This window comes from Fringilla coelebs (genome assembly GCF_963513975.1).
Source record: "Fringilla coelebs genome assembly, chromosome: 19".
Lineage (NCBI taxonomy): Eukaryota > Metazoa > Chordata > Aves > Passeriformes > Fringillidae > Fringilla > Fringilla coelebs.
The window spans coordinates 10,005,932-10,028,147 of NC_140045.1; the positions used below are offsets into that span (position 1 = coordinate 10,005,932).

General features: G+C 57.3%; 1 protein-coding gene across 1 annotated transcript; it reads left to right on the forward strand.

The window, feature by feature from the left end:
* Positions 1 to 2,978: 2,978 nt before the first annotated feature.
* Positions 2,979 to 7,872, forward strand: UBALD2 (UBA like domain containing 2). The gene is made up of 3 exons (XM_084218633.1): positions 2,979 to 3,193; positions 3,804 to 3,866; positions 6,711 to 7,872. Exons 1-3 carry the CDS (start codon positions 3,074 to 3,076, stop codon positions 7,029 to 7,031), a joined length of 504 nt encoding a protein of 167 aa, XP_084074759.1. The 5' UTR covers positions 2,979 to 3,073; the 3' UTR covers positions 7,032 to 7,872.
* Positions 7,873 to 22,216: the final 14,344 nt, after the last annotated feature.

Here is a 22,216-nt window from a genome sequence, read left to right on the forward strand (position 1 = left end):
GTGGCTTTGTACCCTGTTTGTCAGCCTGTCACTGTCACACCGGGACCCACATTCCCAGCAGTGACACCATGTCCGTGCTGCTGGATGTCACACCTGGGCTGGGTGCCAGCGGGAGCACCGGCTGAAGAGGAGGATTTAAGAGTCCATGATCTTAAAGGTCTTTTCCAACCCGTATGGCTCTCGGAGGAGCCGAGGGCAGCATCCACACCGGGAGCCTGCTCCAGCTCTGAGTGCTGGCGCCCAGGAACTGATCCCTGCTCACCCCAACACACATTTTCGGGGATCCCGTTCTACCCATGGATAATTTAAAGCTCTAGCACAGCCCAGCGTTGCTGAGCTGCCAGCCCCACTTCCCTGCCTCGCTCCAGCCAGCACCGACAGCGGGAAATAGGAGAGGGAGCCAGCACATTTCATTAGCAGAGCAGACTGCAGGGCTTTAGTGCAGATAATAATTCAAAGTTATCCCCGTGCAGATCCATAACCCGGCAGTCATTGCACGCAGAGCTGCTGCCTGCATGCACGGCCCGTGGTTTTTTTCCCAGCGATTGCTGCAGCAGAGGATTTTGTAGGACAGTGCCGCAGTGGAGCGCGGGAGCGAGGCAGGAGCCGGGATACGGCTTCGAGGGCAGGATCCCTCCCGGCTCTGCCCGGCCGCGCATCCCAGCACACGTAAGGCCAGGAGAAACCCTAGCAGGGCTGACCCGGAGGGGGAATGTAGAGAAAATGCAGCGTTTGAACCCAAAATGCGCGTGCTGCTGGGCAAGATGCAAGTCTGAAGCTCGTGCTGCCCGGCTGTGGGGTTTGGGATGTGCGTGTGCCACAGAAAGAGGGTTCCGCCTCCTTGTGCTGAGAGGGAAACTGAGTCACGGCAGAGCACCGCAATGTTATAACAGGAGGGTGTGCAGCCCACCCACAGAGAAAAGGTTTGCCTGTACAGCCAGTCCATTCCCAGTTCCCCCAGCACAAACTGGGGAAGCAGCAGCGCCTCTCCTCCGGGGCTGGCTCTGCTCTGTGCAGCCCCACAGTGGGGAAGGGGTGACCCTTCCTTGGTGACTGCCCAGGGCTCCACAGCTCCTGCCTGGGAAGGTGCTGGGGGCCCAGAGGGGTGACCCCCAGGGTCCCAGGGGTGTCAGGGCAGCACATCTGGAAGAGCATCTCAGCATGGAGAGGTGACAGCCAAACCTGCCCCAAAAGGGGTCATTTTGAAGAACTCACAGTCCTGCTGGCTTCTCCAAGTGTCACCAGCACTACTCTGTCACAGCTTTGGGTGCCAAGGGCCCAGGAGCTGCATTCCCATGGGTTTCCCAGGCAGGCACTGCCTGAGGCCAGCTGCTCCCAGCTCGAAGCTGTGCTGTGCCATGGGTGGCTTTGGCAAGCAGGAGCTTCTGAGAGCTCGCCAGGGCTGCATGCAGAGCCGGGTGGGGCTGGGATCCCTGCATCTGCAATTGCTCCTCTCGCACCTCCACCTGCCTCCAGGCTGGTTTTGCTCCAAGAAGACAAAGCTACCAAAATCCTACTGGGCAAGCAGGACCCTCCGCAGCCATCGCTGAACCCCAGTGGTGGGAACCCCCTGAACATCCCAGGAGGATTCCAGCCTGGGCAACCACAGACTGGCATTGCTGGACCTCACCTTCAGGGGACCAGCAGGATTTTGCAGAAGCTCCACAGAGGCTCTCACTGCTGGGGACAACCAGCTGCAGACACAGCTTTGAGTTTCCATTGCTCTGCCTCCTCATTCCCTCTCCCCTGGCCAGCTGCTCACCACCACCACATCTAAACCTCCAGTGGCTCATCCCAGATCAACCTATTTTACCACCGTGCATTTGCAAAGTCCCTTCTTTATTTGTTTGGGGTTTAAATGCCAATTTTCCTTTTTTAATCAAAACGCTTCTAGGCATGAATCACACAAGTCCCACTTGGATTCCCAAACCTGGTGTGGGGAGAGCAGGGGAGAGCTCATCCTTGCAGGCTGAGACTGGAGCTCAGAGTTATCACGATTTTAACTATTAACAAAAAATCCCAACCCCCCCTTTCCCCAAACAGGGAGCTGCCCTGAACCCCATACCCTTACATGGGAGGGGCATGGGGATGAAGAGGATGGGTCCCTGCTCCTGCCCCTGGCATCTGGTTAGGGTCCATGCCCAGAGGAAACTGTTTCCAGGTGGGAGAGCCAAGGCAGGGGGTTAAGGGGAAATTCCCTGAGGGAGCAACAGGGTCCCCAGGATCGAGGAAACAAGACTGCTGGGAGAGCTCTGCTGAAGGAAGAGGGAGCCTTGATAAGGGAATGGAGGAGCCTGGCTGGGACAGCCAAGGCAGGGGTGCAGTCCCTGCAGGAGTGGCCCTCCCAACAGGGGTATCCAGGGATGGATGGAGCCCTCCTTTTTATTTCACCCCCCCTCTCTGTGACCCCCAAACAGTGAACCCCCCTCTCCATGAACCTCCCTAACCGAACCCCCCTCTATAACCCCTAAACAGCTCCTCCCAATGAGCGCCCCCCAAACTGACCCCCCTCAATAACCCCCAAACATCTCCCCTCAATGAACACCCCCCAATCTGACCCCCCTCAATAACCCCCAAACATCTCCCCTCAATGAACACCCCCCAATCTGACCCCCCCTCAATAACCCCAAAAATCTCCCCTCAATGAACACCCCCCAAACTGACCCCCCCTCAATAATCCCCCCCCAACCCGAGCCCCTCTCAATGAGCCCCTCCTCAATGAACATCCTCAATAAACGTGACGTCACCAAAGCCTCACGATAAAAACCCCCGCACAGCCAATCAGCGGCCGGTTCTCTCTTTCTCCCTCCCGCCTGGCCCCGCCTCCGCCACTCCTAGCCAATCGCGGCGCCGCCTGCAGCCAAAACACAGGCGGTGGCCAATGGGGAGGCGCCGGGGCAGCTGGAAGGTTCGAAGCCGGGGGTGGGCGGGGCGCGGGGCGCGGCGGCGGCCAATCAGCGCGCGGGGGCGGGGCCGGCGGCGCCCCCCGGTCCCCCCGGTGAAGCGCGGCGGGCGCGGCGGGCGCGGGGCGCTCCGGGCGGTGCGGGCCGGGCCGGGCCGGGGCCGCCCCGCCATGTCCGTGAACATGGAGGAGCTGCGGCACCAGGTGATGATCAACCAGTTCGTGCTGGCGGCGGGCTGCGCCGCCGACCAGGCCAAGCAGCTGCTGCAGGCGGCACACTGGCAGTTCGAGGTACGGGCCGGGCCGCCGGCGGCACGGATCGGGATAACCCGCGCGAGAACCGGGGCGCCCCACGTCCCCATCCGCACGCCCGCCTGCCCGCAGAGCCGCGGGGCGGAAGGCGGGGGGGGGGGTGGCGGCGGGCCTGTGCGGTCCCGGCCCACCGACACGCGTGGCCGGTTCTGGGGGGTCCTGCCCGCCCCCCCCGACACGCACGGCGGGGCTGGGGGCGGTTCGGCCCCGGGCTCCGCCGGGTCTATTTATACCCGGGCCGAAACCCGAGCTGCGGCCCTGCGGGCCGGCCCCTCCCTCTCGCTCGGGTTTGGGGATGGGGGCGCCGCAGGGACGGGGTCGGGGATGTAAACACCGGGTCGGGGGTGTAAACACCGGGTCGGGGGTGTCCCCTCGCCCGGGGAGCCCCTGAGCGAGCAGGGGACACGATCTCCGGTGGGTCGGGTGAAGGGCAGCGCCTCGGCCTGGCGGGGTTCGGCGCCCCTGGCGCCCCCGGGGCGGTCGCAGGGGGTGGGAGCGGGCGGGGGGCTGCGGGGTGAGCTTTGGGGGGCCCGTGTTGTCCCTCCCCCTTTGTGTCGGGTGGGCTGGAGCTGACAGCTTGTCCCCACAGACAGCCCTCAGCGCCTTCTTCCAGGAGACCAACATTCCCAGCAGCCACCACCCCCCCCAGATGGTAAGTAGGACCCCGGCTTCTCCCTCATCCCTGCGCCCCCCCATCCCTTCCCCAACGCCCCCAGCCCCAAAAACCCCTTTAGACCCTTCCCAGCACCAACCAACCCCCCACACCTCCCCACCCTTACCAGCACCACCCACCCCACGGCCCCCCAAAGGAGCCCCCCCATCCCAAGCCCCCCGCGGGGGTGCAGCCCCCAGCCCTGGGAGCTGTCAGCTCCCTGCCAGCCATATTGCTGGGCGCCCGCAGGAACACGCAGCCGGAGAATGTAAACACGAGCTAAAATGTCTGCCAGGAAATAGTTTGTCTCGGCGAGCATCGCGCTGCAACTTGGGCTCCCCGGGCCGGGGGGCCACGTCTGGACCCCCCTTTCCCCCCACGCCACTTGACCTTGGCCGAGGGCACATCGCCTTGGCCGGAGGGAGGAAGTTGTTCCCCTCCGGGTGTTTTGTTTTGTGTTTCTCGGGGGGGTTTTCTTTCTTGTTTTCCCTCTCCCCCCCCCCCCGCCGCCGTCCTCCAGTGTTGAGGGAACTGGACGGTGCCGCGCGTGGGGGAAGGAGCGGATCGGGGTTCAGGCGAATTTTCCCCCTTTTCTCGTTCCATCGGGAATCGCCAGCCGGCCCGGCATTGCCGGCAGCGAGCGCTCGGTTTCCCTCGGAGAAAGTCGCTTTGTCAGCCAGCTCCCAGTAAAACCCCTTTTATTGTAATTCCTCCCCAGCCCGCACGTTTCCGTGCTGCCCCGGGGAGGCTGCGGGGTCTCCGGGTGGAAAAGCCGCGTTCCCGGAGGGAGAGGGGCCGGGGAGCAGATCCAGGCCCTGCTGTTCTCACCCCAAAGCCTCATCGGGGCAGTTCCTGCCAGGAACTGCCGCGGGCGGGATGCAAAGCAGGGCTGGTGAACCCCATCCCCACACAGGGACCCCCCCAACCCAAAACAGGCACCCCATTCCCCCCCAGAACTCAACCACTCGGTTCTCCCCCTCCCCAGCAATGTTTTCATAACACCGTGTGCTCCACGTGGTGTCCAAATACCTTTTACCTTCTCTCCAGTTACTCCTGTTTTGGGGAATTTATTTGGTGTTTCCCTCCCCCTCCCCAGCATCCTGATTTGTGCAGTTTGAAATGCCCCACACGGCTCAAGGCAGGCGTGAGATGAGGAGTTTGGTGCTGGCAGTTTCTATTTCTTTTTCAAGCGTCAGGGAACAAAGCTGTGAGTGTGGCCGTGGTTTGATGGGCGGGGGCTCATCCCTGTCACCCCCACCCCGAGGGGGGCTCCCCACACTCCCCAAGCCCCCACAGATTCCAGGCTGCGGGGCCAGGACTTGCCAGAGCTGTTTGGGGTCTCAGTGATCGACCCTCTGACAGCTCTCCTCAAGATGTGTTGGAGGAGGAAGGCAAGAATTACATGGAAATTAATTATTATTTGATTAATATTTCAAATTAATCTGGCAAACATCACCCCAGAAGCTTAGAGCTGTGTCCAGCATCATTTCAGGGCTGGCTGTGGTGGCGGTGGGTTTTTTTCAAAAATTTAAGGTTTTGGGGGTTTGTTGATTTGTTGGGGCTTTTTTTCCAACAAGTATCTTTTCAAATACTGCCAAATGTATAGGTTAATTTAAAAAGCAAAGGCTGGGTTAGCACCACTTGAAGCTGAGTTCTGAAATGAGTTCTGTGGAGGAATATCCCCAGTTAACTACGAACCTGTTCAGTGCCCTCTGGGCTGTGATTGCATTTTTGGGGTGCCCCAGCTCCACAGGCTGATGAGAGCCAGCTGCTGCTTCCCTCAGGCTGGGGAGCACCCCAGCTTCAGGGGTCTGGGGTCCCTAGAAAGGGTTTGCTCCTCTGATCCCAGCATCACCCAGGGTGGCTGGGATGGGGATGAGCAGGAACCTCTGAGACGGATTTAGGTGTGTTGGCCTGTGCTGGGGAAGCAGCAGGGGCTGCTGAGCACAAGCCAGGGGCAAATCCTGGGATAAACCCCAGGAAGGGGGAGATAAAGCAGCTATTCCCCACCAGAAACATCTCAATCCCCCATTGCTAAAGGCAGCAGGCACTGTCCAAGCCCCTTAACTCTGCTCAAAAGTCCCCACAAACATCTGTCAGGAGTTGCGGCTCCAGGAGGGCAGCAGGGATTTGGGATGGATTTCACCGGAGGAGTGAAGTCTCCCTGTGCATGGACCCCCCATGTCCAGGCACCCCCTGTCCACAGGCCCTTCCCTGTGTGTGCAGCCTGATGGGAATTTGCATACACACCCCTGTCCCCCTTTCAGCACCTCCCCAGTTCTCAGTTCAGCCAGTTCTGTGCTGGCTTGGGGTCCCTGTGCCAGGCTTGGAGCAGGGCTGGGTCCTCCCTAGTGGATTTTTCCTCTGCTGGAAAAAGGGACGGATCCATCACTGTCGGGGTGCTAAATTTAGCTGGGTACCAAGAAGGCAGGGCCTGTACCAGGAACTGGGGGGCCCTGCTTGCCTTTTGCTCTCTCTGCCATAATGGGCTGTGAAAGGGAGCAGGGTGAGGAACCTGGGTGAAAGGGGGGCCTGTGGGGCCAGGTAGGACCCTCCCTACCCTCCATACTGGACCCCTTTGTGTCAGCCCTGTTTGTGCTGCTCCCCAAACCCGCCTCATCCGTGGGCTTTGAGCATCTGGGATGGTCCAAAATGTCCTTCCCAGACTGGCTGGAGCCTCTCCCCAGGCACCCCACACCTCTGGGGGAGCCACGCAGACCCCTGGGTGTGGATGTGGGGTACAGGCAGGATCCCCAGCCACGTGTCTGGCTGTCGTGGGTGGGTTGGGACCCCCAAACCCCCCCCGTGAGTGAGCTGACAGCCCCGTTCTCCTGTGCCCTGCAGATGTGCACCCCCAGCAACACGCCGGCCACGCCGCCCAACTTCCCGGACGCGCTGGCCATGTTCTCCAAGCTGCGCACCTCGGAGAGCCTGCAGAGCAGCAACAGCCCCATCACCTCCATGGCCTGCTCCCCCCCGGGCAGCTTCAGCCCCTTCTGGGCCTCCTCGCCCCCCAGCCACCAGCCCGCCTGGCTGCCCCCGTCCTCACCCACCACCCACGGCCTCCACCACCACCTGCACCACCCGCAGCCCTCCTGGCCGCCCACCCCCCCGGCCCCTGCCCCCCCACAGAAAGCCGTGGCCACCATGGATGGGCAGAGATAAGGCTGGGGCTGCCGGAGGGCTGGGGGGGTCAGGGGGGGCCGGGCCGGGGCGTTGGGAGCAGGGGCTCGCCGAGAAACGCACTGGAATAATTTTCTAGGTTTTATTATTATTTTTAGGGGTGGGGGGGGAGGACATGCTGCCAGGGAGGGCACTGACCTGTGAGAGCCTCTGGCTGCTCTCTACTCCCCTCCCCTTTTTTAAAAAAAATATATAACTATAATATATAAATATATCTAATGTATATAGATCAGAGAGAAAGAGCAGCAGTGTGGAGGCAGCTGCTGGGTGTCTGGGGGTTCTCCCTGTGGCTCTATCCCCACCCACAGCATCTCTGCATCAGGGCAGGAGAGGGAAGGGGAGGACGGAATAATGAAAATAGATGGATGGATGTGGCTGTTGGCACTCCAGATCAAAGCCACATGGACGTGGAGCCGCTGGATACCCTCCCCAGCTCTGGCTTCCCTGGACTGCAACACTTGTTGCAGTGCCCAGAGCAAAAGCAGCTCTCTGGCTCCCGAAATTCAGCCCGGCTTCTTGCACAGACCCCCCCTGGACTTGCCCCCAACCCCATCCTCCCTCCCTCAGCACCCCCAGGGCCTGGGGGTTTATCAAAGTGACGTCCCCCTGTCCCTGTGACCGCCCTACGTGGTGCTTCCCCAGGCAGGGGGGAGCTGGGGTTTTTTTAGTTTTCAAATCAATGTTGCTTAAAAAAAACGAACAGAAAAACAAACCAAAAAAAAAAAAAAAGGATAAAAAAGACCCAGCAAAAAACAGGTTGAAGGTTTTTTATTAATTTAAAAAATAATAAAAATTAAAAAAAAAAATCACTTTTTTAACACCAGCTGCCCCTGCCTTTTCTCTGTGCTGGGAGGGTGTCCCTGGCAGGGCACTGAAAATGGGGGTGACTCCTCTGTGAGGCAGCGTCACCAGTGGGGACTGAGTCTGTGCTCTGCCTTCACAAGCCACCACTGCTGTCCCCAAAGAGAGGGAGGATCGGGGGGAAGGGGAGACCCAGGGCCATGGGGGTGCTGAGCCAGCACAGCCAGGAGCCCCCATGTGCCAGGGGGTGCAGCTGGCACCCCTGTCTGTGCCCTGAAAATCTCACAGCTCGCAAAAGCCCTCCAGCAACCTGGGCCCCCCAGCCCCATCACCCAGCCAGGGATGAGCCCCCCCAGGCCTCAGCACTGTGGGGACACTGGGGAGGGGATGGTGTCCTCTGAGTGTCCCCCTCTGCAGAAGGGTCACCAGCCAGAGGACACGGGAGCTCACCAGGCCCATGACTGCTGCATTCACACACCAAACAGCCGGGGTAAAACCCCCAAAATGGGAGCACAGCAGCTCTGGAAATGTCAGGGATTGCAGGGAGGCTCAAGGCACAGTGCAAAGCTTTCTGCAGGGATGGGAAAGTCCCCAGGATGGCACAAACTCCAAGGAGAAGAGGCAAAAAAAAATCCATCTGGGGTTACTTACCTGCTCCAAAGATCACCCAGGGCTGGGGGTGCTGGGGGTGGGGATGTGTTCAGGGGGTGCAGGGGGGTGGGAGTGTTTACAGGGTGCACCTGGATCCTGGGGCAGGAGGATGATGAGCACCAAAGGGGTGACCCCAGCTGGGCTGTCCTGCAAATGCAATCGGTCCCAAAGGTGTTTTCAAGCCCCTCAACCCCAGCCAGGAGTGCAGGATGGTTCTTTGCTGGCTCTGCTCTGGTGCCCGGGGGTTTGCTCAGAGTGTTCCCAGTTTTCCTACAGGAGGTGGCACAGGGGAGATCCCAGATCCAGCTGTGTCCACCTCAGTACCCCCAGAGCAGGTTTTGAGCACCTGGTTTTCCCCTGAAAAACCAAACCCAGCAGGGAGAACATTCCAGGGGAATCCCTGTGCCTGTGGAGTGCAGTGGAGCTGGCAGGGATGGAGGCTGTCCCTGTGGGGGGAGAGGTTTGGGGACATCCACCAGGAGGGCAGGGTTTCCACAGGGGATGTCCCCCATAAGCTCTGGGTCCCCCCGAGGTTCCAGTGGGGTTCCCCTCAGGGTTTCTCACCCTCCCACTCACCCGAGAGGTGACACCGCCTTTGTGTCCCCCCAGGAAGCGTCACTGCCCGTGTGTGGAGAGGACATCCCCAGCCCCCTGCACACACAGTCGTGTGTTCCCAGCTGTGACACCTCTCGGTGTCCCCATGGGCTCCAGGGCCGGGGTTTCCCTGCCCGGTATCTCAGCACACGCTGGGGAGGGGAAGGTGGGAGAAGCAGCCCCAAGCCTTGGGGTGGCACAGGAGGAAGGAGGGGACGTGTCCCTCTCCTGTTGGCTGGAGGTGGGAGCAGGGGGGTTTGTGCCCTGGGTCAGTGGCAGCGCTGTGAGGGACGAGGGGTGACAGGGGGGTTTCTTCACTCGGAGGTGAGGAAGGCAGCTCAGCCATGCTCATCCCAGCGGCTTGGGCTGGGATTTGCTTTTGGCATCAAACTGTGCTCTGCTGCTGCCCCTCCCGCTGAGGTCCCCATTTCCCCTTTCTCCAGCAGCAAATGAGCTCCTCCTCCTCCTGCTGTCCCCCTTTTGGGGGTCCCCTGGCAGGGCACAAGTGGGGCTCGGGAGGGCCGGGGGTTGCACGACGCCAGGAGGCTGACACAGAGCCTGGGTTTCACAGGGGCTGTTTGCCGGCCCCTCCTTGTGCACGATCCTGCTCCACAAGGAGGCACCGGCTGTTGGTCACCCTTTATTTCTGCAGGCTGGCGTTGCTTGCTCAGTCCTGGAGAGTCCGGCCCCGGTACACGACTCCATCCTTGCCCATCAGTTCGTACGTGCCGGGCTGGGAAGGAGGGGATGGGCTGGCTCTGCCACACTGGGCTGCATTCAGCATCCCCGAGCCAGCCTCCCCACCCGGCTCCTCCTGGGGACACTGAGGCATAGATGCTCCCCAGACGCTCAGCATCACTCTCCCAGCCTCGGTGTCCTGCCTGTGTCCCCACCTTCCCCATCCCTACCAGGTTGGGGTCTGGAAGGAGCGGCTCCATGCGCTGCCCGGCGCTGGCGCTGGTGTGTTTGCCCCCGGAGTACATCGGGGATCTGCGGGAATAGCCGTCGGCTGCCTCCTCCCTGTGGGACAGGGCACAGGGTGCTCAGTGCCCGGCGCCCTGGCACCCTGTGCTTCAACCTGCTGGGCCAGGGAAGGTGCAGGGGGTGCTCCCCCTCTCCCCTGCCCACCCAGCCCTGCAGGGTGTGCCCTTGTCCCACGGCCCCAAGAGCTGCCCATGGCCGTGACAGATCCTGGTGCCCTTTGCAGGCAGGAGCAGGGCCTGTCCCAGCTCCAGGGCTTGATTTTGGGAACTCCTTTCACAGGAGGCACCAAGTTCCCACCACGCCTGGGCTGAGGCTGACACCAGGCACAACTCACCCCATGTGGCTTCAGGGCCTGACAGGACAGCACGGGGGGCTGCAAAACCCCTCCAGACCTGGGGCAAGCCCAGCTGACCCTCTGCAGCTCCTCTCTGCCTGGGCACCTCCAGCCCCTTCCACCCCAGCCAGGGAAGAGCTCTGCTTGCTGGGACAGGGCTGGGTCCCCAGGTCCCTACCTGTTCTCCTGTCTGCGGGGCAGGCGCATGGAGAGCCCGGGGGACAGCGGTGGCAGGGACGAGAGGAACTCAGGGCGTCTGGGAGGGTGACAGGAGCCACGGGTGGGTGACAGGGGCCGCACGAGCCAGCCCTGACACTGCAGGGCGCTGCCAGCCCCTGTCCCACCCCCGAAGCACCGGTGCTGGTGGCACTCACTGGCCAGGCGTCTTCACAAGCGGTTCACAAGGTGCGTACTCGGAAGAGGGCACCCTTAGGAGCATCCTAGAGCAGGGAGAGAAGGGCTGGGCAGGCTCCTGGGGCACAGCCCTGACTGTGCAGGCAGAGCCAAGTGCTGGGCCAGGCACTGCAGGGAGTTCCACCGTTTTCAGGGGAATCATGGGGTGTTGAGCCTCAATTCTCCACCACCACCACAGCACAATCCAACCCACTGGCTGGTTACAAAAGAAAGGGGGTGTGATGGGGGAAACAGGCAATTTGTGGGATCCCACCTGGGACAAAGCTCCAGCTCATATTGGACAATGGTGAATCCACAGAGGAAAGCTCCCAAAACCCACTGCTGTGGGAATGGTTCCCAGGGGCATCCTAATCCCATGGGAACTGGGGCTGGTAGCAAGGTCAGAGGAGGGGGTTCCTGTACCCCTTGCTGGGGTGGGATGCTCCCAGCCTGGGACACCTCACCTCAATCCCACTGGTGCCTCCAAAACAGGGTGGCTGCTTGTGGCTGCCCAGGACCCACAGGGGTCATGGGAGGTGGAGGGCTCAGGCTCCCACAGCTGCCATCCCAACCAGCCCTCACACCTTTGTCCTCTCTTGGTCAGCACCCAGGACCCCCCTGTGCCCTGCCAGGAGGGCAGGTCACAATCTGGCTCTGGCACTGCGTGTCCCAGCCCTGCCAGGGGACAAGCCACTGTCCCCCACGCTTGTCACAAAAGCCTTTTCACCTACAGTCCAGCTTCATCTGGGTGTGCCTCCATGGTGACACCTCCTCCTCCACGTCCGTCCTTGGGTGCTGGGAGCCTACTGCCGCTGGGAGGAAATCCTCATCAGCATCCCCACAGTTCCATCAGTGGATAAATGGATCCAATGCCAGGGCACCACATGGGCCCAGCCAGAGGGAATAGGGCCAGTGCTGTCCCCAAAGCCATTGGTGTCCGCATGGCACTCACCTGCTAGTCCCAGGCATGCTCTCGGCTGGGACCCAGAGGTCCTGGGATCCTGGCTGGCCTCGTACTGACTGCCCCTGCTGGACTGGGGCACGGCTGCCAGGGGCTCCTGGATGCATTTCTGAGGTGGTGAAACTGTCATCTGAACTCTTTGCCTGACAATGGGGAGAAGCCAGAGCAAACAGAGCAGTGTTTCAGCCAAACTCTTGCCCCCAGAACTCCACCCCCTTCCCTCAAGGAAGTCCCCTGTGCCACTGTGAGCTTGGTCTTAAACCAGACCTTGGTCAAAGGGCAGCAAGACCCCAAAGGAGGGGGTGTCTCAGGGGGAGCACCCGCAGGGTTGGGAAGAGCCTTTACCTTGGAGAGGCCCATCTTGGTCTCTTCTTCCTCGATCTCTCCCATGTCGGTCATCTCAGAGGGACCGTCCAGAGAGCTGGGAAGAGCCTCTACCTCAGAGATGTCTCTCTCAATCTCTTCATCCTTGATCTGTCCCATGTCATGCCCTCCTCTGTCACTCCATCGCACACTCTTCCCCATGGCCTTCTGTCCCATGTCACTCTGTCCTGCATCGCTACATTGCATCTTTCGTCTCATGTCATCCCGTCCCATGTCACTCTGTCCTGTGTCACCCAACTGCACATTTCGCCTCATGTCCTTCTGTCCCATGCCCCTCCGTGCCATGGCACTCTGTGCCCTGCCCTGTCCCGTGTCACTTTCCCCAGTGGAGACCACGTCGCCGCTCGCAGCCTCGTCCTTCTCTTTGCCCTCTGTCTTGCCGCTGGGGCTGGCGGACCGGTTCTCCCCACGCTTTGATGTCTTGGGCCTTTCCGTGAGGGGAACTGGAAGAAGAAAGCAGAGGGAGCTGCCCAGGGTCAGGGGAGCCAGGGGGAGCATGGCTGGGGGACAAGCCAGCAGCCTGCAGGCCCCCTGTGCCCTCCCACCCCCCAGCTGTGCCCAGAGGTACTTTCATTGCCGATGACAATCAGCCCTTGGTCATCCTCTGAGTCTAGCTGGCCAGACTTCTTGTCTCGGGAGCTGGGTCCACGCAGCATTTCCTTCATGGCAGACTGGAGAGGAGAGGATGGGCTGGCTACCACCCTGGACTGCCTTCAGGATCCCCAAGACAGCCTCCCAATCCAGCTCTTCCTGGGGAAACTGAGGCACAGATCCCCCTGGATGCTCAGCATCAGCCTCCCAGCCTTGGTTCCCTTTCAGTGTCTCCTCTTGAGGCTGAACACCGTCAGCCTTGCCCCAGGACAGAGGTGCCCCAGTGCCCAGACCATCTTTGTGGCCCCCCACAGGACCCCCTCCAGGAGCTCCGTGTCTGCCATCCCGAGGAGCCCAGAACTGGACACTGATCCAGGGGAGGGCTGAGCAGAGGGGCAGCATCACCCCCGACCTGCTGGAAATGCTCTCCTAACACACCCCAGGACACCAGTGCCCTCCTCGTGCCCTCGGGCACAGTGCTGCTCATGGACAGCTCCTCAGCCACCAGGAGCCCCAGCTCCTTCCCCACAGAGCTGCTTTTCCAGCCATGCAGTCCCGGCCTGTGCTGGTGCCTGGGCTGCTCCTCCACAGGTGAAGGACCCCGCACTTGCCTGTGCTGAACCTCACAATGTTTCTCCCCAGCCAGTTTAGCCCTTTGGGCACCTCCATGACCATGGTTTTCACAGCCAGCCCAGGGGATCAGCAAAAACACCCAACTGATGCCATCTAATACAACAGCAAGGCATTCTTGCCTCCAGCAACGGGACTCAGTATCCCAGACCTGCCCCATGACATCCCCCTGCTGTCCCAGTTGCAGCCACCACTCCAGAGAGACCTGGAGGGCAGGGAGCCACAGTCCTGCCCGATGCTGAGCAAGGAGGGGCTGTGGTGCGATGCCAACACAGCCTGGCCACACCCAGGGAGGTACCAGCTCCTGCTGTTTCTCCCACCACCCTGAACACGGCCCTTTTCTGAGCAGAAAAGAAGCTGGGAGCACGTGTTAGGCCAGCTGAGGAGCTGCCCTGGCTCAGCCTATGCCAGGTCCTTCTCCTGGTGGGATGCACAGGGAAGAGGAGTCCTGAGCAGCCTCAGCAGAGGTGCTGGGGTGCAGGGCGGCTGGAGATGCAGGGGGCTGTGATCCCACTCCACCTGCCAGACCTTGACCTCCTCTCCCTCCTCCTTCTGCTTTCCTGCCCACCAGGAAGTCCTCCAGCACATCCTGGCACACCATGTTTCTCACCTCCTCTGGGGCTGGGGAGAGCATCAGTCTCTTTTCCAGATTTTATTTTGGGAAGGAAGGCATCAGGAGCCATCTGTGTAACTGGGGGCATGATGGATCCAGAGGACTGTTGACCCCAACCCCCCACCCCTTCCTCCAGAACATCTGGGGACCATGTCCTGGTGTGAGGGGACCCGGGGTGTGCTCAAGGACATACCATGAAAGACTCCCACAGCTGGTTACGGAACTCATCCATCATGCTCTGGAGTTGTTCCTGGAGTAGGACAGGGACAGGAGTCAGAACACAGGAGCAGGATTTAAAAGGGACATTTGCAAATAAACTTGGACACCAGACAGAGAGATCCTGGACAAGGCTATGCCAAGTGGCTGTGGCTGTATTTCACCCTTTGTCTCCTCACCCTCCCTGGACCCAGGTTAGATTTTTTTGATGGCTATTTAGTCCACAAATGGCTCAGCAGCCCTGTCTGAAGGAGGCAGTGACCTCAAGCACCGGCCTGACCTGCAGGCAGTGGTGCCCTTCTCCCAGAGGCGTGCTGCAGAAGGAAAGTGGGGACTCCAGGTGGGTTGGGATGAGCTCCAGATGGGTTGGGATGAGCACCCACGTTCCACTCTCAGGACACCCTTCCCTCTCATCCCTCCTGGTGCCCTTGACACTGGGAGCCTCCAAGGGCTGCAGGGCAGGGGCAGCAGGGTAGTGCAGTGAGGGGCAGCTCTGGGGGCATCAGTAGCAGCTCACCATGTTAAAATTCTGTAGCATGTACTGCATGTTCTCTGCCATCTGTGACTGCTCCATCTTCACCACATTGACCTCCTCACGGAGCTCCAGGCAAACAGTCCGCAACTAGGAGAGGGGGATGGTGGGCTGAGCCCCAGGGCAGCTCCCTGGGTCCTCTGCATCCACCACGGCCTGCACAGAGCCAGGGGCAGTGCTTGGCCTTCAGCACATCCTCACAGCAGCTCCCCAGCAGCATGAGGGGGTTCAGACCCCACAGGAAGGGGTGGCTGGGGGAGCACCTGGGGTTGAGAAGAGCCTCTACCTCAGCGATATTTTTTTCATTGGCTTCCACTCTCTCCTTTAATTCCTTAAGGAAAGCAAAAGGGCTTTCCTCGGCCCCCTCCAGTGGTTCCCCGTTCTCCATGACAAGCAGATCCTGCAGGCCCAGGTGCAAAAGCAACGCATTCAGGAGGCTGTGCAGCTGCTCAAAGTCGACGGGTCCGGCTCTCGATGACCCCAGGGCAGTCTCCAGCATCTGGCCCAGAGTGAGCGTTGCCATTGCTGCTGGTCTGTCCCAAAGCACAGAACCACCAGGAACAGGAGCCTCATGTGCTATTGCTCCAGAGAGGAACAGGTGGGGTGGGAGGTGATAGGAGGCGTTAGAAGGAGGAGAAGGAAGAGGAAGAGGTGCCCAGCCAACAGGCTCTTTCCTCTTCGGTCTCCTCCTTGTTCTGGAGCCGGTGCCACCTGTGTCCCTGTTTACAGTGTCCTCCTGCCCTGGCAAAGAGTGCCCATTGTTACACAGCAATGGCTCAGCCTTGTGTGGAATGTCCCCATTGTCCCCTGCTGCTGCTGATGTCCTGGTTCCAGCAACCAACAGGACCTGTGGGGACCGTGTGCCACAACACCTCCAGCCTTTACCACTTTCAACCCCAAAATGACTCCAAGGACAGCTCACATCAGGCAGGTGGTGCCCCAGGAGCTGCTGGCAGGGTGAGTAGAGCCTGCCCTGAAGAGCTGTGCCCTGTGGAGAGGTGATCCATGTTCTCACACAGCCTGGAGCATTCCAGAACACTCCAGGAGGAGGCCAGCCAGAGAGGAAGCACCTCCAGTCATTAATTTTTGAGGTCTCAAAAGGATGAGAGTTTGCCTTCTCCCTTACATGTGGGAAGGGTGAAAAGCTGCTGCTGACTCCATCAATACACAGATTTTCAGCACCTTGCTCCAAAGCAAAGAGCCATGCAAGCAGGGAAAAGCAGATAAACACAAGCCTCCAGACAAGCCTAAGTAAAGGACTCAAACACTGGGAAAAATCTTTGAACCAGAGTGATCCATCAGACAAAGCCTTACAAAAATCACCAAATAGAAATTTCCTTTTAAAAATGCAGGTTTGACCATCAGGCAATGGGATCACTGACATCTCCCTGCTCTGGGAAAACTCAGGGGCTTTGAGCACAGGAGGGCTGGGGGAGCTCCTGGGGGAATCCTGGCTCCTGGGCCAGGCACAGCACTGCAGGGAGTTCTGGCATTTTCAGGAGAATTGGGGGGTGCTGAGCCTGGTTTCTCCACCACCCCTCCAGCACAGTCCAACCCACTGGCTGGCTACAAAATAAAGGAGGTGCCATGGGGCAAATGGGCTATTTGTAGTTTTCCAGTTTGTATTAGACAATGGTGAAACCACAGAGGGAAGCTCCCAAAACCTACTGACATGGGAATTCCTTCAGGGGCATCCCCAGCAGCACAGTCCCATGGGAACTGGGGCTGGTGGCAAGGCCAAAATGGAGCTGGGTGTGCTGTGGGAGCTGGGGGGTCTCCATGGGGTGAGCAGCTTTTGTCATTGGGTTCTCAGGGGATATTTGAGTTTCACTCCATGAGCCAGGGGCTCGAAGACAGAGGGACAGGCTGAGGGGCCCCAGGCCTGCCCTGGCTGCACTTCTGCCCATCAACCTGACACCCTTTGCCTGCTCCTCCCAGGAGGGGCCAGGCTGCCCCTGCCAAGCCCCCCACTCTGACCATGGCTGTCCCACAGGGGGCAAGCCCAGAACTGGGGCTGAAGGCTTTGGGAACACAGCCTGTGCCCAGGAGCAGCAAGGGGACTCCAGGGACACAGCCTGGCTCCCTGGGGAGGTGAGAAGGGACACAGAGAGGACCTGCGACCCTTGACAAGTGGGCAGGTGCTCTCTGGGGTCAGATGAAGACCTTGCAGGGCAGTTCCAGCACCTCATGCTGTATTTAAAGGATGTACTGAATGGCTTTCCCTCTGGAAACAGAACCAGTGGGAAGTTAATGGAATGCCAGTGTGCCAAAGGGATAAATGTGAGAGATTGAAAACCTGAAAGAGTTGGCATAAACCTGAAAGAGTTAATGCTCAAAGACCAGGCAGAAGAGAAAAGGAATGTTGCCACAATAATGAGATAAGGTTCAGTTGGAAAAGGGGTTTTTAGAGGTAGGATAGTGCTTTTCTAGGATCAAGTTCCTATCTTGGGAAACTATCTCAAAGAACAAGTTTGAGACATTCACTTGCATTGAGACATTCACTTTGAGCATTTCACTTGCATCTGATGGGGGAGAGAAAATGAAACCCCAAGAACCCTCAACCCTGTTCTGAAAAGTTCAAGAATAACAAAACGAGGCTGTGCAAGGACCAGTCTATAAATTCCACAATGAACAAGGGACCGAGGGACCAGACCAGGGACAGTGCTGGAACCCAGGCTGGTGACACAAGTTCTTCCTCTATCTGTGCTTTCCTTCCTTTCCTCCTTCCTTGCTCCCTCTCCTTAGAAGTTTAAATTGTGGCTGCCATGGGCTGTTAAGAAATTGCTGTTTGTAGTTCAGGGAAATTTAACTCACAAGCTGTCCATTGGGGTAGTTGTGTAATCCATGGGCTTTTCATCAGGGAAGTTTAACTTGGTGGCTGCTCAAAAAAGTAGCCACGTGTTGTTCAGAGAATTTTAATCCACACACTGTTGAAATAATCTGTGGGCTGTTCCTTGGTTTAATCCACAGGTTGTCCAGGGAAATTTAATCCACAGGCTGTTCAGTAGTGTTTAAATTGTTGCTGCCACAGTCCATGCAACCTATCACAAGGTTTAAATCCAGAAAACTCCAACTTTCTAATTGGCTGTTTGGTGCTGTTTCACCTTAATACAGCCCCAGGGCATCTTGAAGGTGCAGGACCACCCTCTCATGGCATGTGCTGCCAGAGCCAGGTCATCACCTGCCCTCCTGGCAGGGCACAGAGGGGTCCAGAGGGCTCACCAAGCAAGGACACAGGCTGAGGGCTGGTTGGGATGGCAGCTGGGGGAGCCTGAGCCCTCCACCTCCCATCCCTGTGTGTCCTGGGCAGCCACGAGCAGCTGCTCTTTCAGAGGGGCCCCATCCTGGAGCAGCCCACTCCTCGTGCCTCCCTGAATGACAGAATCCTGTTCCCACTGGGAGGACATCACCAGCACCCCCACAGGTTCATCACTGGCTAAGTGGGTCTGATGCCAGAGCATCACACAGCTGCCAGCTATGACAGTCAGAGGGAACAGGGCTGGAGCTGTCCCCAAGGCCATCGCTGTCCCCATGGCACTCAGCTGAGTCCCAGCCACACTCTTGGACAGAGGGTCTGTGCTGCTGGGTGGCCTCGTGCTGGGGCACCCACGGGATGGAGGTGTGGGTGCTGGGGAATCCTGGATTAATGCCCCAGGGAGCAGCACCCTGCACTTGCCTTTGTTGAATTTCAAAAGGTTCCTCCCCAGCCAAGGGTTTTGGGTGCCCATGTGCACCAAGGAGGGGCTGTGGGGAGATGGAGGGGCTGTGGTGGGATCCAGTGCACCAAGGAGGGGCTGTGGGGGGATGGAGGGGCTGTGGTGGGATCCAGTGCACCAAGGAGGGGCTGTGGTGGGATCCAGTACAGCCTGGCCCAGGCAGTCACCAGCTCCTGCTGTTTCTCCCATCACCCTGAGCACAGCCCTTTTCTGAGCAGAAAACAGAGAGCACACTGGAGCTGCCCTGGCTCTGCCTGTGCCAGGTTGTGCCTCCTGGTGGGATGTGCAGGGAGCAGGAGCAGAGACCTTGGGCACACAGTGGCTGGAGGTACTGGGGGCTGCAGTCCCTCTCCACGGGCAGATCTTGGCCTCCTCTTCCTCCTCCTGCTTTGCTGCCCACCAGGAAATCCTGCAGCATGTCCCAGCACACCATGCTGCCACCTCCTCTGGGGTTGGAGAGAGCCTGGCAGGAGTGTAGGGAGCTCCAGGTGGGTTGGGATGAGCACCTGCATTCCACTCCTGGAATTCCACACCCTTTCCACTCTTCCTTACTGATGCACTTCACACTGGGAGCCTCCAAGGGCTGCAGGGCAGCAGAGCAGCATAGTGAGGGGCAGGCCAGAGTGGCAGCTCACCAAGTCAGGGGACTCCTGGATGCTCCAGATGTTCTCTGCCACGTGCTCTGCCTTCAAGTCCTTGATCTTCTTATGGATCTCCTGGCAACTGTAAGGGAAAGCTATGGAGGTACCCTGACCACTGAAATGTAAAAGATACCAAGGATAATGCAAATAAGTTTTAATGACGATTTCAGCCTTGGCTGGCATCTAGTTAACTTCACTTCTGAGCCTACCAACAGTAAAGCCACAGCTTTTGCTTTAACAATACACAGTGCTTTGGTAAACCCCATATAGCTAACCACTGCACTGGGGTTAAATCACCATGGAATTATTTCCAATACAACACAGAGCATGGGCCAACAAAATGGGAACAAATGGCAAGCTGTCACTGTTGATGTGTGTGCTGTACAGGAACAACAGGGATTTATTTGTGAAAGTAACACCAATGCTAATGCCCAAGACATTTGTCTTGGCACTGAACAAAATGTTTGTCATTTTGAAATACGTCCTGCTGAAATGCTTGTAATGTACTTATATACACAGGGAAGAGTAAGAACTATTGGTGATTCCACAGAGACCACACCACTATAGAAATAAACCAGCACTCAAATATTTGGGTTTGTAGTTTTCTCCAAAATTAGAGGATGTGACTTCAACTATTCAGTTCTGTCACAACCCATGAATTGCTACAATCTACCTACACATCCCAGCAAGGCTTCCTGCTCACCCCCACTGGAATGAACCTTACACTGATGGAAAAATTACTGCAGCACAAAGAGCTGTGTTCACTGCTGGAAGGTGTCTGAAGCAATGGACACAGAGCTCTAACCACTATTCCTCAAACACAGAATAGATACACCATGTGATGAGAAATGAAGAACATCACTGGTGGGATTGTGTTTGGGTGGTCACCCACTGTAACAGGAATTCCAGATCTAACGTTGCATCCTGTTATAATTTTGCTGATTTCTGTCATTTTATGCTTAATGTACTGTAGTGTTTTATATGCTGGAGTGTTTATATTAGCTAGACAGGTAGCACCGTCCCACAGATGTCCTTGCATGCACAATATTGTTCCCTCATATTCAACAGTCTTAAAAAAATCACAGTATTTTGCTAACCTGATTAAAAATTTCTCACAATTTTTAAATTGGACATAATAAATCCCTGTTTATAAGCACAGAGGCAAGAGGTGACATGGCCACTCTGTGGAGCAAGACAAGTTGTTTTCAGTCACTGGGTGGATTCTGCTGGTGCCTTCCCCCAGCTCCTGAGCTGCACCATGATCTCAGAAATGCTTGTTAGGCCTTGGCCTTGAGAACAGCACCTGGGCTGAGCAACTCTCAATCTTATCAGAAACACTGTCTGCTCCCAGGAACTGGTGCTGTCTAACCAACTCCTGATTCTCAACAAACAGCCTTGGAAAGCTATTTTTCTTGCCTGAATAACAACCCAAGCAGAACAACATTTTTGTTATCAAACTTTCAAAGAAAGCTGCTGACCTGAATTGTGGCCAGGATGGAGAGGAATTATGACCATTCCTTGAGGCTCAACTCTTTGCCTGTTGAGAAGATGCAAAGATATCTGATGTATTTCCAGGAGCTCGAGGGGAATTCTTCAGAGGTTCCTTGTACAGACTCCTCCACGTCTGTGTGTGAGTGGGAATGCACTACAGCAAATACACTGTGGATGCTGCTCTCCTAGATTCTTAAGTATTTTAGATTTTTAAGTAAATGCTATATGAAATTGCTACATTGTTTAACTTCAGCATAAGCAATAGCTTAACAGCTTATGCTGTTCAGTGCTGTTAAACCTTTGGGCCAAAACTGTTGGTCAAGTCTGAGGCTCAGTTTTGCAAGGGGGTCTGTTCTGAACCTTGTGACTCATCCTGTGTTTCCTTTTTATCCTTGCCCTTTCCTACCCTTACCCTTCCCCCCTCCCCAGCCTCAATGTAGATTTTTTGATTGATTTTGGGTTTAGATTGATTTGTTTTAGATTTCAGTTTGTTTTTGCCATGTAGTAAGTAGTAGAGTGAAGTTTGCCAACAACTTTGTGGAACTTTCACTTCTATACTAAACCTGCTTTTGCTGATACCTTTGTGGTGATTCTTTAGGCAACCATAAAACATTCACTCATGACAATGGCCCAGGGCACACAGGCACAATCTTCTGCTCAGTGGTGCTATGATTCCATGGTTTCTACCCAAATACAGCCCAGCAAAAGCAAGCCTGAACGGGGCAACAATCCTCAGTGAGCCCCAACCTTGCTCCTGGCAGGTCTGACAAGCACTTTGAGGGGGAGAGAACAGCAATACTGCTCCCACTTTTAACACTGGCTTCCAGGATGAAGAACATTGCCCAGCACTGGCTCAGAATAAAGGGGGCACAGACATCTGCAAGGACTCCACAGCTCCAGCTGATCTGTTCAATACTTGCAGTACAGCATCATTACCCCTCCAGGCCAAGGAGCCAGGCTGTGGTCACAGAGTACAGCTGAAATTTGTTTCTGGTACTTTGAAAATGCAGGAAGGCCCATCAACAGCTTTGATACCTCATCCAGTTCTGCACATCCCCCATGGAATTTGGCGTGGAGGTTTAATCCATGCTGGATACTGAAGGTGGTCCAAGCACTCCATGCCAAGGTCCATTTGTTTCCCTGCTATTCAAGGCTTGTCCTGCTCAGTCACTGCTGGCCCCTTGGCACATTTTATATGTTGGAGTGGAATAGAAGGGTGTAGAATAAGGATAACCAAAACTAAACAACTAAACATTTCCTGTGCTGTCGAACCAACTGCTTGCAGCAGCTTTTATTTGTTCCTCACATCAGCAGACCAGTGGTGTAGGCTTTTCTGGAGTGTGTCTCATCAAGGGGAAAGACCAGTTTGGGAGTTTATCCTTACATCACCCTGAAGACAAAACCTTCCACATGCATCTCATGCTGCTTCCTCAAGTGTCCCCTCCACCCAAAAATCAGTATCACTCAAGAAAGGAGTGATCAGCCAGTCCTACTTCCCCATGGAAGAGGGCTGCAAGCTGCCAAGTGAGCCTTGTCAGAGCAACAGCCCCACTGAATAGACTCAGCAGCTCCTCAGAGGGCACAGGATTCACAGAAGCACCAAAGCTGAAAAATCTTATACTTTTTATTGCAGGT